The sequence below is a fragment of the Melitaea cinxia genome, chromosome 12, assembly GCF_905220565.1.
Source record: "Melitaea cinxia chromosome 12, ilMelCinx1.1, whole genome shotgun sequence".
Lineage (NCBI taxonomy): Eukaryota > Metazoa > Arthropoda > Insecta > Lepidoptera > Nymphalidae > Melitaea > Melitaea cinxia.
In genome coordinates, this window is record NC_059405.1 from 11,105,858 (window position 1) to 11,122,359 (window position 16,502).

Sequence of the window (16,502 nt, forward strand, 5' to 3'; positions counted from 1 at the left end):
TCTGGTAACACTACTTTAGCCTGTGATAGCCTGTGATTAGTTGATTACCTACAAACTTTAAAATGTTTTTCTAAATTAATTTTCTTAACGTATTGAGTATGAAATACAAAATAAAATAACAAGTGTATAATTATTATAAATTGTGGTTACATTGTATCGTTAAAAATGGGGGACAACTTTCAAAATAATAAAACAATGGCCTCAGTGATGATGGATTATGAGTTTAAAATGAAAACGCAAAACGAGCGATCTAAAGTGGAGGACTTGTTCGATTATGAAGGATGCAAAGTTGGTCGTGGAACTTACGGACATGTATACAAAGCCAGGAGAAAAGATGGATCTGACACTAAAGACTATGCTTTGAAACAGATAGAAGGAACGGGACTGTCTATGTCGGCTTGTAGGGAAATTGCGGTATATAGGTTCTGTTGTATTTATCGATTTTAAGTGGAAATAATATGTTATGAATGTTGATTCTCCTCACGTTCCACTTATTTTCGAAAATAATGATGATGATTCTGAAACAATTTTGATGAAATGTCTTATTATAATTTTTCATTACAGTTACTTCGAGAGCTGAAACATTCAAATGTTATTAACCTTATAAGAGTGTTCCTGTCTCACACTGATCGCAAAGTCTGGTTGTTATTCGACTACGCAGAGCATGATTTATGGCATATAATTAAGTTTCATAGAGCAGCAAAAGCTAATAAAAAATCTGTAATGGTACCAAAAGGAATGGTTAAAAGTTTATTATATCAAATATTAGATGGAATACATTATTTACATTCAAATTGGGTTCTACATAGAGATTTGGTAAGTACATAATAGAACAAGTCCGTAAGTTTGTATTACATTTAATAAACTGTTTTTCTTCATGACTAAACCTAGACTAGTAGTAGTAAGCTTAAAAACTTAATTTTTATAATGTTATGAATTTCATAAATTGCAGAAACCAGCTAATATTTTAGTGATGGGTGAAGGTCCAGAAAGAGGCAGAGTAAAGATAGCAGATATGGGTTTTGCTAGGCTATTTAATGCTCCACTCAAACCTTTGGCTGATTTGGATCCAGTTGTTGTCACATTTTGGTATAGAGCACCAGAATTGCTTTTAGGAGCGAGACATTACACCAAGGCTATTGGTAAATATTACAATTTAATTGTATATCAGGAATTAGTTTTATTAAAATATTCAATGTTAGAAGTCATTGTTATGCTGTAAATTAGGTTTCTTGAGTATAATTTTTATGCTGAAATTGAAAGATTTAAACTAACACTAATGACTTGTTTCAGATATTTGGGCTATAGGTTGTATATTTGCAGAGTTATTGACATCTGAACCAATATTCCATTGTCGTCAAGAAGACATAAAAACTAGTAATCCGTATCATCACGATCAACTTGATAGGATATTCAATGTAATGGGTTTTCCTCAAGAAAAAGACTGGGAAGACATTAGGAAAATGCCAGAACATGCAACTTTAGTTAAGGACTTCAAAAGATCAAAGTAAGTTTTAAAAACTTGCAATGTTATACAAAAAAAAAAAGGGTTTAAAAGTATTGTTTTTTAAATGTTCGGTACTTACACTATTTTGCATTCAAATTTAAATCATCAGCTGATCCAATTAAATATGTGTAAAGATATTTGATTTTTATGCATTAGTGTAAAATTCTGTGCCACCTTTGATAGGTAAATAAGTCGAATTATACCCTTTTTGAGATTTAAATGTGGTCATTGTCAGAAAAATATAACAAATTTTTTGGTCCAATTCAAAGTCTGGTACTATGGCAAAATATATATATAAACAGATATTTTTTATAGTGATATATATATCTGTTAAATAATTCGTGAAAATCGATATTTTTTTACAGCTTTTTTTTTGCTCTCATCTAAAATGATGATTTTCGACTTGTATTACTTGTCACAGGAGGCACAGAGTGTATTGACTAGTTTCTCCTGAGTGACTATTAGAGTTCGTTAAAAGTTCAGACCATTATTAAAAAGCCTGATCAATGTGAAAAAAGTTTGAAAAAATTTAACCATAAGATGTTTGTAATTAAATAGAATTTTTTATGTTTCAGTTATCAAAATTGTTCATTAAGTAAATATATGGATCGACATAAAATAAAACCCGACAGCAAAGCATTTAGTCTTTTACAAAGGTTACTTCTTATGGATCCCAACAAAAGAATAACATCTGAACAAGCAATGCAAGATCCCTACTTTTCGGAAGATCCGTTACCAACACAGGTAGAATTTGTAACATATTTTAATTATTTTGTTTCTATATTTTCTGACAATACAAAGATTTCCAAACATCAGTTTACTGCATCCGAGTGTCTTCAGTTCTAACCTATCTCAAATAACAAACTGGTCAAAGAAGTGGCTTATTAAACTTAATATAGATATGTGTACTGTATTACATATAAGTACTCCAAATCCTCACTATTCTTATGAAACAGAAGGAATACTGTTAAGAAAACTCAGCAAACAAGTGTACTTTGGTGTGTACATCACTGAATACCTTTTTGTTTTTTATATTACTAGTTCGGTAAACAAGCATACGGCTCACCTGATGGTAACCGATTACTGTAGCTTATAGACGTATGTAACACCAAAAGCATCGCACGCGCGTCGCCGACCCTATCCTGTCTCTGAATTTGGTCACCTTACTCACCAACAGGAACACAACACTGATTGAAAACAGTATTATTTAGCTGTGATCTTCTGTAAAGTTGAGTACTACCCCAGTACCAACAACCTCCCTGGGTTCCGGTGACCAGAGCTCCTAGTTAACGTCAGAGGTTGAGTCGGTAATGCGCTTAGGACGCTTCTGGTGCTGCAGCTTCTATAGGTTATGGTAACTACTTTCCATACACTTACACATAACATAGTTGTATAAAAGAAGTTTATATTTATTGTTGCATTTATATCCATTATGAGAAAATTACAATCAACCCAGTGAATCCCTAACTTTGCTCTTTCAAACAATTTAACTAATAACTATTATTAACAAAAATAATAAAATAAATAACGCCTCATACTCAATGGCCCCAAATAGAGTTAACTCCCGTGTCAGGGGCCAGAAACATACAATGAATAGGTACAAATGCCCAGACCATAGCTTACATCTTATGGCTAATACAAATGTATGCCATGTGCGGTGATCGAACCCCCAAACCCAAGTGCAACAGCCATATGCCGGTGCTGTGACTGCTGCGGCTAACACATTGTCTAGTAAAAAATAGTATAGAAATTTTGCTAATTATAGGATGTTTTTGCTGGTTGCCCCATACCTTATCCAAAAAGAGAATTCTTGACTGATGATGACCAAGAAGACAAGAGTGACTCAAAAGCTCGCCAGAATCAACAACAGCAGCAACCTAATGTAAGAATATTTTTCCTATTTTGTTTATTAAAGTCATCCATACAGTTCTGTCTACCCGTAAATATTAAATAAAGCTATTATTTAGCTAATATTTAAAAATTAAAAACTAATAAAAAAGCAAAATACGTCTGCAACTACGTGTTGTGCCCCAAAAAGGTGTATCACAGTTTTGAGTTGAGTTTCAAAAATTCAACATTCAGCTCTATCATTTTATGTTATGTCTTTTAAATTACTAATAAGCTATATATACGTATATGTGTACTTTTCACCTAAATATGTAATATTAGTGATTTCTCTTAAGTTAAAGTTTAAAAACTATTATTTCCAGACTCAACAAAACCAGGTCCAGGCAAATAGTCATGATCATGCTGCTAATAATGCCAAAAGAATGAGGATGTCTGGTGAGTCTTATTCAACTATATTTTGTATTAAGTTATGACTAGAGAAAAAAATTACTACGATTTCAAACTGTGCTATCATAATCTTAAATAATAATTAATATTTAGCCATATAAATTATTATTAATGGTTACAGACAATGTACTATTTTCAATATTTAAAAATGATTGCATGTATAGTAGTTTTAACTGTAACTGATGGCTCTGATCCTTCTCCTACATGAGGAAAGAGGCCTTTGCTCAGCAGTGGGATAATATAGGCTGAAGCGATTTTTAACCCCGGTAGGATGCATTTTGGTTTGAAAGAAGAGCTTTCTTATAAATGAGAAAGGTTACATGAAGTGGAGAATCATACTATGATTCTTGTAGGCCGTGAAGTAGTTGTATAACGAATGCAAAATAATATGAAACTGCTTGACCACTTACAATTACTAACATATAAATTCTTGTAGTTATTGTATATTATATCATTATTTATCTATTGTCTGTGAATCTCTCGTGTATAAAACTACCCGTAAAAGTACTTTTTATCTTTTTATTAAAACATCACAACATGAATCATATTCAATTTATAGATTTTGTTTTGTAAATAAAATAGAAAAAAAAAAATATTTTTAATAGCCAAAACCCGTACATATATCATTATAAAACTAACTGGCTATTATTATTTAACCAAGGTCCAAACCAAGGAAATACTGGAGGTGGAGGGGGACAACAAGAATTCCATCAACAACAACAAATGATGTTCGGGGGACAACAACAAGGTGCTGGCTCACAGCAACAGGGCAATTTTCAACAACGATTTTAATTCGTACTTTATTTGACACTAATATGAGCGGTTCAATAAGATATATGTCAGTATGAAATTGAAATTACCGGGTCAATGTTTTATTATATCTAAGAATCTCTTTAACAGAGTACCATAAACAACATAATATGATATTTGACAGATACCAAATAGGCACAGTTGAACAACAACGACAATGAATAATGTTCAACAACAGATAATTTGAGATAACTAGAAGAGTATTAAAACTGATAAATTAAGTGTGAAGTTGAACTGAACTTTTTTAAACGAAATTTTTGTTGTAGTTCAGATATCTAAAAGTTTTATTTAAACGGTTTAAAACTATGATGGATAAAAGTCTTCGTACATCATTAGCTCCAATAGTGCTATTTCTGGTTTCTGACAAGTACCTGAACTGAGCTTGAATACATATTTTTTTTTATATACGTTAAAAATTGCTAAATCAAGACACGCGTCAAATTTCGTGGCGCAACGCTTACAATCTGAACGATTAAACTTAAGGTATATTTATGTATTTATGACAGCTAAACAATGAAAATTTCTACTTTTATTTTTATTAATGTCTTGTCTACCGCGGAGTTGAGTTCAACTCCAGATTATTTATCTACGCATATGTCACGATCTCAGAAGTTTTGTACTCTGTAGTCTCCCGCGAGGTTGAATTCACACAACAAATTTTGTCTCCCCAGTTCACCGTGGGGTTGAATTCAACCCCAAATGACTAACTCGTTTTAAAACCATAAAAATAGAGTTTAAAATACTTTACAGCCGTATTTAAATACATTGAGTACGAAATTGGAAACCAATTGAACAAAACATTCATTCACTCTTCATAGAAATTTAGCAATATTCAGCCGGTCTAAGTCTCCCCGTACCGCCAATTTCTGCACCGTTATGGTCTACGTTTGGATCGAGTTTTCTTATTTTATTTATAAAAAAATTGTATACATATTATACACCGACGCAAAGTCTATTTTGTGTACTTGATGAATAGATATTTATAATGTTATTTTTCGAGGATACGTAAAATATGTATAGTTTGCTTTCAAATAAATATCCTACTTTCTCGCCCTCTTTGGATATGATTGCCAAAAAAATATTGTTTTTAGTTTTATGGTTGAGTTGTTCATCTTCAATACTAATTTTGATTAGTTTTTCTAAATGAACTATGAAGTACAAACTCAGTGCCTACGGTAATTGCTTTACAAGGTGGAATTGAAATGTCGTGATTCGAGCGCAATCTAGGCCACCGAATTTCAAGTATAAAAAAAAAACACTTTGCTGTATCACAATATATTTCTTTTGCGGTTAGAGCTAGATAGATACTATTGAGAAACAGAATAAGTAGAATCAACGACAAATGTATCATAATACTATATTTTTTCGACATTTCTTTGCACTAAGACCATTTTCTCTCCCTCACTCTGAAACAAACGCGATTTTATAATTGATATACGCACATGAACACCACCTTTTATACAGTAAATTAAAACTTAGTTCATACTCTTCAAAATAATATAAGCGTTTGTGTTCTAAGTGTAGAAACTTGTGAGTTATGAGCAAAAAACTACGTCTCAAGTAGCGTAGCGTCTCACTTATCGAATCATATTACGCGGGAGATGCGAGGTCAGCGCCGTGCGGGGCGGTGCGGTAGACTGAGTGCTGGGGTTGAATTCAACCCCGCGGGAGACTACGGGAACTCGCGCTCGGGGGAGTCTGGTTTACCAGAGGTTAATTGTGATTTATTCATGTAATAATATTCGTGTATGTATTAGACTAAACTTGTAAGTTGTAAATATTATTATCATTAATTGGACTAAGAAAAAACTACAATCAATAAACAATATTTTAATTATAAATAGTGTTTTAATTATACCTTAATAAAAAGTTACAATAAAAATATAAAATAAAATTAATTAAAGTAATAACTAATTGGACGGAATATTTTTTGTAGTCAAACAAAAATTAAAGAACAGTATCAAGATCAGTCTATCTAACAATAGGCAAATACAATTCTTACTTAGATGTCTAATGTAAGATAAGAAGTAGCAAAATCTATACATTTTTAGGAAGGAATTTAATGACAACACATCATTTGTAAGATATAGTTACATAAACACGCAACTAACCGTAGGATTGTTACTTAATAAATGTATAAAATTCTTCTCGTCTATAAACACGACTAGCGTATAAATGTTTAACTTATCTCGACAAATACTTAAGCGATAATATGTCTAATGTTAACGTTTTAAAGACGAAAATTCCATAACAGTTTCCGGGCCGTTGTGAAGTATTGTATATTGAGCTTTGTTTAACTCTTCTCTGTTCAGTTTGTTTTTATCCACCGGTCGAATGCGTGTACGCAGCCTTCCACATCGTCCATCTGCTACTTTCTCATAGACTTCTGGAATGAAAATTTATTAAATTAAGTAAGTAGAAGAATTTCATAAATTTTATAAAACAGTGATACTGCTAACAATTCCATGGGGGTTGGTGAGTGACACATAAGTAAAAAATACTAGTACCTAAATCTAAACAAAAAAATTTCGATTTTTATATCGAAAGTGTGTAAACAATGGACACCAATTATATATATTTTATGGGTAGTATTATAGCATTAGCGCCGAACAAACCAGCGGAATTGGCGTTTAAAAACTACAGAATAATATGTCTTACTGGCGGCTTACTTTGTATTACTGATCAAGAAGATAGTTGTTTCATAATATGATATGTCGACTGTTGGAATAATGTGGTATAAAACGCCTACTTGCTATTGACGGCAATTCGTTCTAACAATAAGTGAAGCTATCACCGGTTTTAAATACAAATTCTACTGACAATGAGAAGAAAGTTATTTTTAAGAATAAATTTAGTGTTTTTAACTGATAATGTAGATCGTCGCTTTTGAAATTATAAAGAATTTAATGGAACTCATACTAACTACAATGTTATTAGAAAATATATAATATATAAACACTTTATCAATAGAAGAGATAGTACAAAAGTATGCAGTTATCGTGTAAAACTAGTTACATTTTAACCTTATAAGTATAATAGCGCAAACAGGTTATTGCAATGAAATAGAGTATTACTAACTTTTTGGTGTTAATTATAACTAATTAATAACATTTATTACTTACGAAGTACTTTAATGCATTACTTACGGTCTTTCCTAAAAGAGTTGTGACACGCCATATGACACAATGAAGCGAAACCTTTCAGCCTATCTGGATCAATCGGGAATACTCCAATAGGACCGCTGCAAATGGGTTCCTTTTTGCCGTCGCATGAACTCAAACATATTTCGTAATCGTTCGTCTTTTTGTTTGATTTCCGTCGCCTTGTCGTTGTGGGCTTTTTCGTTGTAGTTGGGTTGATACGAATGTTCGTTATCGAACCCTTTGGTGATTTTAAGCGAACCGTAAAAATAGGTTTACTGTTTACAGGCTGTACAGTCTGAGTTTGTAGAGTGGAGCTTGCAGTAACTGGTTCTGGGGTATTTGTCGTGTTGCAATTATTGTTACCGACTGGGAAGTTTGGTATTGGATAAACAATGTTTCTAACACCCCATTGTCCGGGAACGAAACTTGTTGGTATAATTGGTTGTGTCAAAGGAATATTTTGTGTTTGAAGATTTCTCGACAAAATCGTAGATCCTTGTGTATTTGTTTGTGTTGTAGATTGAGTAGCTGTGGTGGAAGTTTGCGTTGTGGTAGGAGATTGTGTTTCTGTTACAGCAGATGGAATCACAGTCGATAATCTCGGTGTTAATGATTGTTGAAATATTTGACCTGCTTGTTGTCTTGGGTCATAAATTAGTACAAAACTTGACAATTCATTTTTTTGGTTATTCCCTAATTGGAAATTTGTTTGAGGCTGTTGAGGTACTGGAAATCCTACGATTTGAAATGGTACTCCTCGGGTCTGGCCTTGTGTTGATGTTTCTCGATTTTCATTCGTAGTCGTCGGAGGAGTAGAACTTGATACAGTGGTCGAATCTGTCGTAACAGGAGGTGTAGTTCGAGTGAAAAATTCTGTTGATATGGTCGGAATTCTTGGCGTAAAATTCAAGTCAGTGGTAAATATCTCAGTAAGGGGTTTTGGCGTGAAGTTTGGGTCGTTAATGAGATTTGCTGCGTACCACTCTGTATTTGTTATTTCTGCTCGACATAGTTGTAACACTGAAAAAATAAAATACATCTCATTAAAGACCATACAACAACATATTCAAATGCAGGGATAATTTATTTCTATAAGTAGTTAATAGATAATTTGAAAATATCGGCCAATCGATTTTTCACCTAAGTACCTACTAAAATTCTACATTTTATTTTTGCTTGTATTGTTTATTTTAAGATAACCGAGTAACATTATCTTAGTCCTTACAGAATGGTGCGCTTACAAGAAACTGTATGTATGGCGTGCTTGATTTCTCTTATTTGCTCGTCACATCTCGCAGCGGAACTTAAACAGGTTTTCAAGGCCTGCTTTTTGCGATCGGTCTCCCTAAGGTCAAATCCCTCAGGCGGTGACAGGAATATTTTTCTGTTTCATTGATGTATCCCAAACGTAAAAACTTATTCTTATATTTCCTTTTTTCATAACATTTTATTAAAAATACGAAAATTTATAATCGGAAAATTCATACTTACTAATTGCACTGCCTTAAAATGCATACATTGATTTATTTTTATTAAATTATTTTTATACTTGTCTTTTTAGTCTTGTGTAATTCACATATTTTTCAACCTACTTCAAAAAGGAGGAGGTTATCAATTCGACTGTTTTTTTTATATGTGTTACGTCATAACTTTCTGTGGAGCGATTTCGATGTTTCTATTGAAAGAAAGTAGAAAGATGGTGATTATCATTTAGTTCCATTTCAATTTAATCGAAATTTGACAAGTATTTTTTGAGTTATATCTAATATTGCGTATTTACTTGACTAATAATTTATCGTAAACCTATGAAACAAAGAAAAAAAAAAACAAATAAATATGAACAAACACATTATAACTTTTTGCTGGGTATATCTACCGATATTGATTATTCTTCTTTTAATCAAAAAAGGGTCGCCAAAACAACATGGCGCCCCTTTCAAATTTGATTGATACCTATATGATTAGTACTTTTTGAGTTATCTCTAATAATGCGTATTTGCTCGATTATTTTTTTCTTTTACTTATGTCGTGTTAAAGTCGGTTCTTTTTCGTTTGCGAGCAAACACAGATATTGTATACATTATAACTTTGTCATATCATTTCAATGAGAACATGCAGCTACACTATGCAGATGACGTCATTGACGTGTGTTTTAAAGTTGATAAATTTTAAAATTTACTTCTTGAAATGTCGTTCTTTGTTCAGAGGATAATTTTTACAGATTTTTTTTTAAATAGGTAGTTTACTATGGCGACACAGTGCATTTACCTAAATATTTATTTACAGTTATTTTTAACATTAGTTTCGGTAGGTAGATACTTAAAGTAATTTCTTAACTCATTTCTACCTACAATGATATTATACTTAGAAAAACTAAAATAGTTGAATCGTAAAACCTGAAAATGATAAAAATGAGTTGTCAGATTCAAGTTATCTGCGAGCATTCTTTGAGTTCGTATATTGAATACTGAGTACGTCTCCTGTTATTAATAAATAAAATACCTAAAGTAAAGTATGATAGAGTGTATTATAAAGCGTAAACGTTGTAAGTGATGGTAAACAGTCTGTAGGTGTCTTAATGAAAATGCAAGAATTTCAATTATTTTCTTAGCTAGACAATACATACCTACTAGACGAGTATCTCCTCGTTTTTATTTTTTACTTCAATTTTATTTTTAGATTGATTAAAATTATATGTTGTCTTGCACGATATTAAATCTGCGGGTTATGAAACTTACTGTCAGTTACAACGTACTTAATTGTGTTTAATTAACATAATTAGCTATAGGTATTAATAGGTTGAAATAATAGTTCCTTTCAAGAAGTGAAAAACCATATATAAATTAATATAACTGATTTTTAATTTGCGGAAAAGTAATCGATAATATTTTATTTTTATTTTTGTGGTACATATATTTATGTATTTACGCAACTATGTTATATAACGTTTACTGTTATTACTTTATTTATTAAATAATATAATCATTTGTAGGTATACTTGAGAAAACTTACGTTTTAACTACTTAAGACATTTTGTGTACATCGGATAGGTCTGAGAATCGGCCAGCATCTAATAATAACATATGTGGCAAAACAACGTATGCGTGGTCAGCTAGTATATGTATAATAAAATACGTGTTTTCTTATTCATGACAATAGCACGTAAATGGTAATAGGCACATTATTTAGTTTTCCAACATGGTGCAGTTAGGTATACACTTATAGATACAGATATAAGTATAGATGGTATGGCCTACTTACAATGTATTTGACTGGAAAAATAAAATAAAAATTCTTATTTTATTTTCATATCCAAATTTTCGTATCTTTAATTAAAACAAATATTTTAATAACTAACGATTAAATGTTAATTTGATACAAACAGTATTTTAATTATTGATTAACATTTACGTCCATTATGAACTGTAGCTTTATAAGTACCAACATATTGTAATTTGATTGATTGATGATAACAATTATAGTTTGGCGATACTGTTTTTACCCTCTACAATTACGACATAACAACTTAACCTCAAGTTTCACTACATATTTGTTTCGTAATTTGTCGGAACTAGGTAATTACTTTTATTTTTTATGTTTTTTTTTTCTCTACGTGTAAATCAATAGGATTAACTCAACTCAGCAAATTTTAATCGTCTAAATAAAATCATAAAAGGTCGGTAAATATACAGTAAAGAAAAAAATAATATTCCTATTTTCAATATCAGTAAAGTAAGGTTTCATTACTTCAGCCTATCGCAGTCCACTGCTGGACATAGGCCCCCCAAGTTCGCGCAAAAAATAGCGCAAACTCATGTGTTTTGCCCATAGTCACCAACCTGGGCAGGCGGGTTGGTGACCACAGGGCTGGCTTTGTCGCACCGAAGACGCTGCTGCCCGTCTTCGGCCTGTGTATTGGAAAGCCAGCAGTTGGATGGTTATTCCGTTATAAGTGAGGTTTATAGGTTAGTAATGGTAGTGTTTCGGGGCGAGGTGGTGCATGTTAACGCGACCCCATCTCTCCCCACTTAGGCGGAGGTCTGCTCACACGTGGATGGTTTTTATTCAGTAAGAGCAGTGTTGCCGTTTTAGCCATTTTGTGGCTAGATCTAGCGGATTTTCAACGGTTTTAGCCAAAAAACAATCCATTTTAGCCACCAAAATAAATCTAGCTACTTCTGGCTGCTTTTTAGATTGTTACTACATACATATTTTTATTACTATTAAAAGTCTACCGACTAATACATACCACCATACGGTACCAATACTACCAAACTAAAATACATAGTTAATTTTAGGCAGCACCAATAATGTCCGCATTATGGCAGGGGGATTCCCGAATGAATGTTTATCTTTAACGTAATTTAGGTTCGATCGAATGAAAATGGACCGTATTGCTATTGCTGTTGAGCCTAGTTTGTTTAGCATTACGTCAATACTACTTATGTCAAAATGTCAAACGGAGCGCAATGTTGTTATTGTTTACGCATACGCAATACGCATTTTTTAAAAATTAAAGCGTGTGAAACCGCGGGACACAGCTAGTATATTATAGTTAGTACTTCAAAGTAAAGTCGTCATAGTTTTTTTAGGTGTATTTCAAAACTAATTCAAGTTCCAATTAAACATCAGCACAATTTAGCATTGTGCTCCACTGAGTCACATGCTCTGTAATTGGAAAACGTACACTTTAGCCACTTCTAGCGGAATTTCGAAAGTGATTTATTTACAAAACTGGCAACTTTTTTCTTTGATGTAGCCACAAACTAGATTGTCCTAACGGCAACACTGAGTAAGAGTCTGACTCCCCTCCGGTGCCCCCTCGCCGGAGGGTGTCCATGAGGATTTTCCCTACGTTAAAAAAGTAATTCTAGTGTTAAGTACGTTACTACGTACCTTTAATTTCTTGTATATTGTCGTTGTAGTACGTTTAACAAAAAAAAAACATAATTATTTAATCTGTTCATTTGTAAGAATGTATTACAGATTGTTTGTTCATAACAAGACTCTGCTATATACACAAGACACTCAACCGTAAACAATTTATATCCTAGTTACAACTTTGATATTTTTAACCGACTTCCAAAAAAGGAGGAGGTTCTCAATTCGACTGTATTTTTTTTTTTTTTTTTTTATGTATGTTACATCAGAACTTTTGACCGGGTAGACCGATTTCAACAAATTTTGTTTTAATCGAAAGGTGGTGTGTGCCAATTGGTCCCATTTAAATTTATTTGAGATCTAACAACTACTTTTCGAGTTATATCTAATAATGCGTTTTTACTTGACGCTTTTTTCGTCGACCTACGTTGTATTATACCGCATAACTTTTTACTGGATGTACCGATTTTGATAAATCTTTTTTTGTTGGAAAAGGGGTTATCCTAACTGTGTTACCATGATAAGGAAACCAGGACCTGCTGATGGGATCCCAGAGAAATCGAGGGAAACTCTCGAAAATCCGTAATAACTTTTTACTGGGTGTACCGATTTTGATAATTTTTAATCGAAAGCTGATGTTTATCATGTGGTCACATATAAATTTTATCGAGATATGATAACTACTTTTTGAGTAATCTTTGATAACGCGTAGGTGCTTGACTATTTTTCGTCGATCTACGTTGTATTACTTGTCGATGTAATTGAAGTCGGTTTTTTTTTCGTTTGCGAGCAAACACAATTATTATAAAATAATTCACTATTTCATGTTACGACATGCCGGGAATCGTAATAAGTAATGCAACGCCTTTATCGTAAATATATAGGTACCCATTTCGCATATAAATTAGTAGGATATTTTAAATGAAAATCGCGTATTTATGAATACCTATACTTACATAGTACCTATATTGACTCTTAAAATGGTCCTTAAAAGTATTGTATCCTTTGTAGTATGTTTTCTTGTATTTTCTTATATTAAATTATTTCCTTCGATTAAATAGACTTAGTTTACTAACTAATATAATAATCATTTTTAAGTATATAAAAACTATTGTTAAATTTATAATTAATATTGTTTATTTAATAAACACAGTATTGTAAGTATAAGGCTTTATCAGTTCAGATAAAAAACATGATGACAGATATGATCTAATATGTAAATAATTGTTTTCTCACAAACGAAAAAAAAACAGCAACTTCAATTACACGACAAGTAATAAATACAACGTAAGTAGACGAAAATATAGTCAAGTAAATACGCGCTATCAAAGATCACTCAAAAAGTAATCATCAGATCTCGATCAAATTAAAATAAAACTACATGACAAGCATTAATTTTCAATTTAAGTAAGAATCATCAAAATCAGTAAAACTAGTGAAAAGTTATACGGTTTAATATATCGTAGGTCGACGAAAAAATAGTCAAGTAAATACGCATTATTACTTATTAGATATAACTCATAAAGTACTTGTCAGATCTCAATTAAATTTAAATGGAACTATATGACACGCAACACCTTTTAATTAAAAGAAAATCATCGAAATCGGTTCAACCAGTCAAAAGATCTGAAGTAACATACATAAAAAAATACTATCGAATTGAGAAACTCCTCCTTTTACGGAAGACGGTTAAAAAACATCTTCCTACATACTCAGGTCACAAACATCTACTAAAGGACACATCTGCCATTAGTTTTAATATTTTTATGGTAGCTTAACTATATCAACGACTTCGAGTGTTATATTTAATAATTGAATCACAACTTAAGTTTAAATAATTTAATGAGTATTAAAAATACACTCATGGCAAAATATTAAATCAATATAATTGAGGAACGTTAGTTAAAAACAATCCTTATAATCCTTAACTTTCGAAATTTTGTTGTAAATATGTAGTTCTGTAATACCATTGGATATACAATAGGTGAAAGTAACAAACGGTTCATAGAACACCGGGGCTCAATGGTCGTGGAACGTGTTATTCGGTTCATTGAATAATGTTGAAACGGTATTTTATGTCACTACGAGAGGTAAAACGTATCCTCATTATGATCTCTATTACACTTACAATAAGAATCATGAATATAAGCAATAAGAGACTCACGTGTTAAAACGACGAGTGCGAATGCGTCCTCCATACTGGCTGGTCACAAACAATCTGCCTTCGAGTCAAGCTCAGTTAACCAGACAACCAATGCAGTAATACAAGTAGCAGTTTTTAAATACGTGGTCAGAGCGTTTGAGTTTATACTGATAGACATGATTCATTAACACTGCTGTCTTGTTGAATGGACATTGGTTATTTTTATATTAATATGATTTTGGTTTATATTAAAGAAATATAGTCGATCTATAGGTATTATATTTTAGGTGAAAAGAGTTATAAATAAATCACTGTTAAAATGTGATTATCAAAAAGTTATAATTCCTAAGTATTATTTTATTTCACAGGCCACACAGTCTATTGAAGTTATTAACATAAGCGTTTTACAATTATTTTTTGTTAGGTGTCTTATTTTCCTGTATGGAAGTAAATAATAGATTTATTTTTAAATGTAACAAACGAGTGTTCGATTCTGGTAAGAACTGTTATTTCAATGTAATGTTTTCTAAATATCCACTTATTGTTGGGTAACAATTCGGAAGTTTATATTGTTATTTAGTTCTAAACTTTATTTTTATTATTACAATTTAAATTCTGTCATTAAGATTGTAGAAAAGGGAATGGAGCTTCAAAATATCTTGATGTAGGTACCTACTTAACTTTTTTTTATATGAATATCTTTATGTTTCACAAACAATTACTAAAACAAAACATTTCAATTGTCTAAAAACAACGGTTTGTTTGTCTTGAAAGACTCGTTATTGTTATCAATTTGTTTTAGAAATTAGGTTCAATTAGTTTTTATTATCGTGTAAAATACTTATTTTATCAGTACCTACTTATCTGATTAACTTTCTAATTAACCGAGAGTAAACTTAGGAAGCTATGAACGTTCCAACTATAAGATATTTAGAGAATAAGTGTGAACGTCCACTTCTAGTTATTTTTGTAAATCGAAATGAAACTAGGAAATTATTAGATCTTTTAATTCTACTACAATTAAATGCGCCTTACTTAAAAATAAAGTGAATTTAAACTGGGGATTAAATATAGGGTAGTATCTATGTGGAAAGTAATTTTATACGTATGGCATACCCAGTTACAGAACTTATTTTACTCACTTAGTAGATACGTTAATATTACTTATGTTTTAACGATAAACAAATTAATGGTATATATTAGACTTTGCTGCTCACTGTTGTTCGTCTGATGCATCGCTAACAAACGATAAGCAAGAGCAGTAGTACAATATACGATACAATCGTATAACGTAAAGAAATTGACTAGTATAGGTTTATGTTAGCTAAGCAATATGTTATTAGGTATACTATTACAAAAGATATTGTCGTTGCTCGCAAACGAAAAATAACCGATTTCAATTACAAGACAAGTAATAGGACGTAGTCAGTCGGAAAAAAGGTCAATTGAATACGCATTATTACGGATACCTTAAATGTACGATCTCGGAAAAAACCTTAAATGGACCACATGGCAATCGCCACTTTTCGATTAAAAAATAATCACCCAATTCGGTTCACCTAGTAAGAACTTCTGTGGTAAGATACATAAAAAATTACAGTCGAATTGAACTAAAATTGACTACACTACTTCCTCAGCCTATCGCAGTCCACTACTGGATATGAGCCTCGCAAAGTTTGCGCCAAACATACCTGTTTACTGCAATCCTCATCCATTCTCCTCC

At 31.9% G+C, this 16,502-nt stretch overlaps 2 protein-coding genes across 2 annotated transcripts; one reads left to right on the forward strand and one right to left on the reverse strand.

Annotated features, from left to right (window-relative positions):
* The first annotated feature begins 15 nt into the window (after positions 1-15).
* LOC123658532 (cyclin-dependent kinase 8) lies at positions 16-4,594 on the forward strand. Its single transcript, XM_045593926.1, has 8 exons — positions 16-414; positions 565-816; positions 953-1,142; positions 1,294-1,507; positions 2,083-2,251; positions 3,273-3,389; positions 3,718-3,790; positions 4,464-4,594. Exons 1-8 carry the CDS (start codon positions 166-168, stop codon positions 4,592-4,594), a joined length of 1,395 nt encoding a protein of 464 aa, XP_045449882.1. The 5' UTR covers positions 16-165.
* A 1,277-nt stretch (positions 4,595-5,871) lies between these two features.
* LOC123658355 (salivary glue protein Sgs-3-like) lies at positions 5,872-14,895 on the reverse strand. Its single transcript, XM_045593786.1, has 3 exons — positions 14,801-14,895; positions 7,759-8,775; positions 5,872-6,998 (listed from the first exon to the last, which is right to left on the reverse strand). Exons 1-3 carry the CDS (start codon positions 14,832-14,834, stop codon positions 6,835-6,837), a joined length of 1,215 nt encoding a protein of 404 aa, XP_045449742.1. The 5' UTR covers positions 14,835-14,895; the 3' UTR covers positions 5,872-6,834.
* Positions 14,896-16,502: the final 1,607 nt, after the last annotated feature.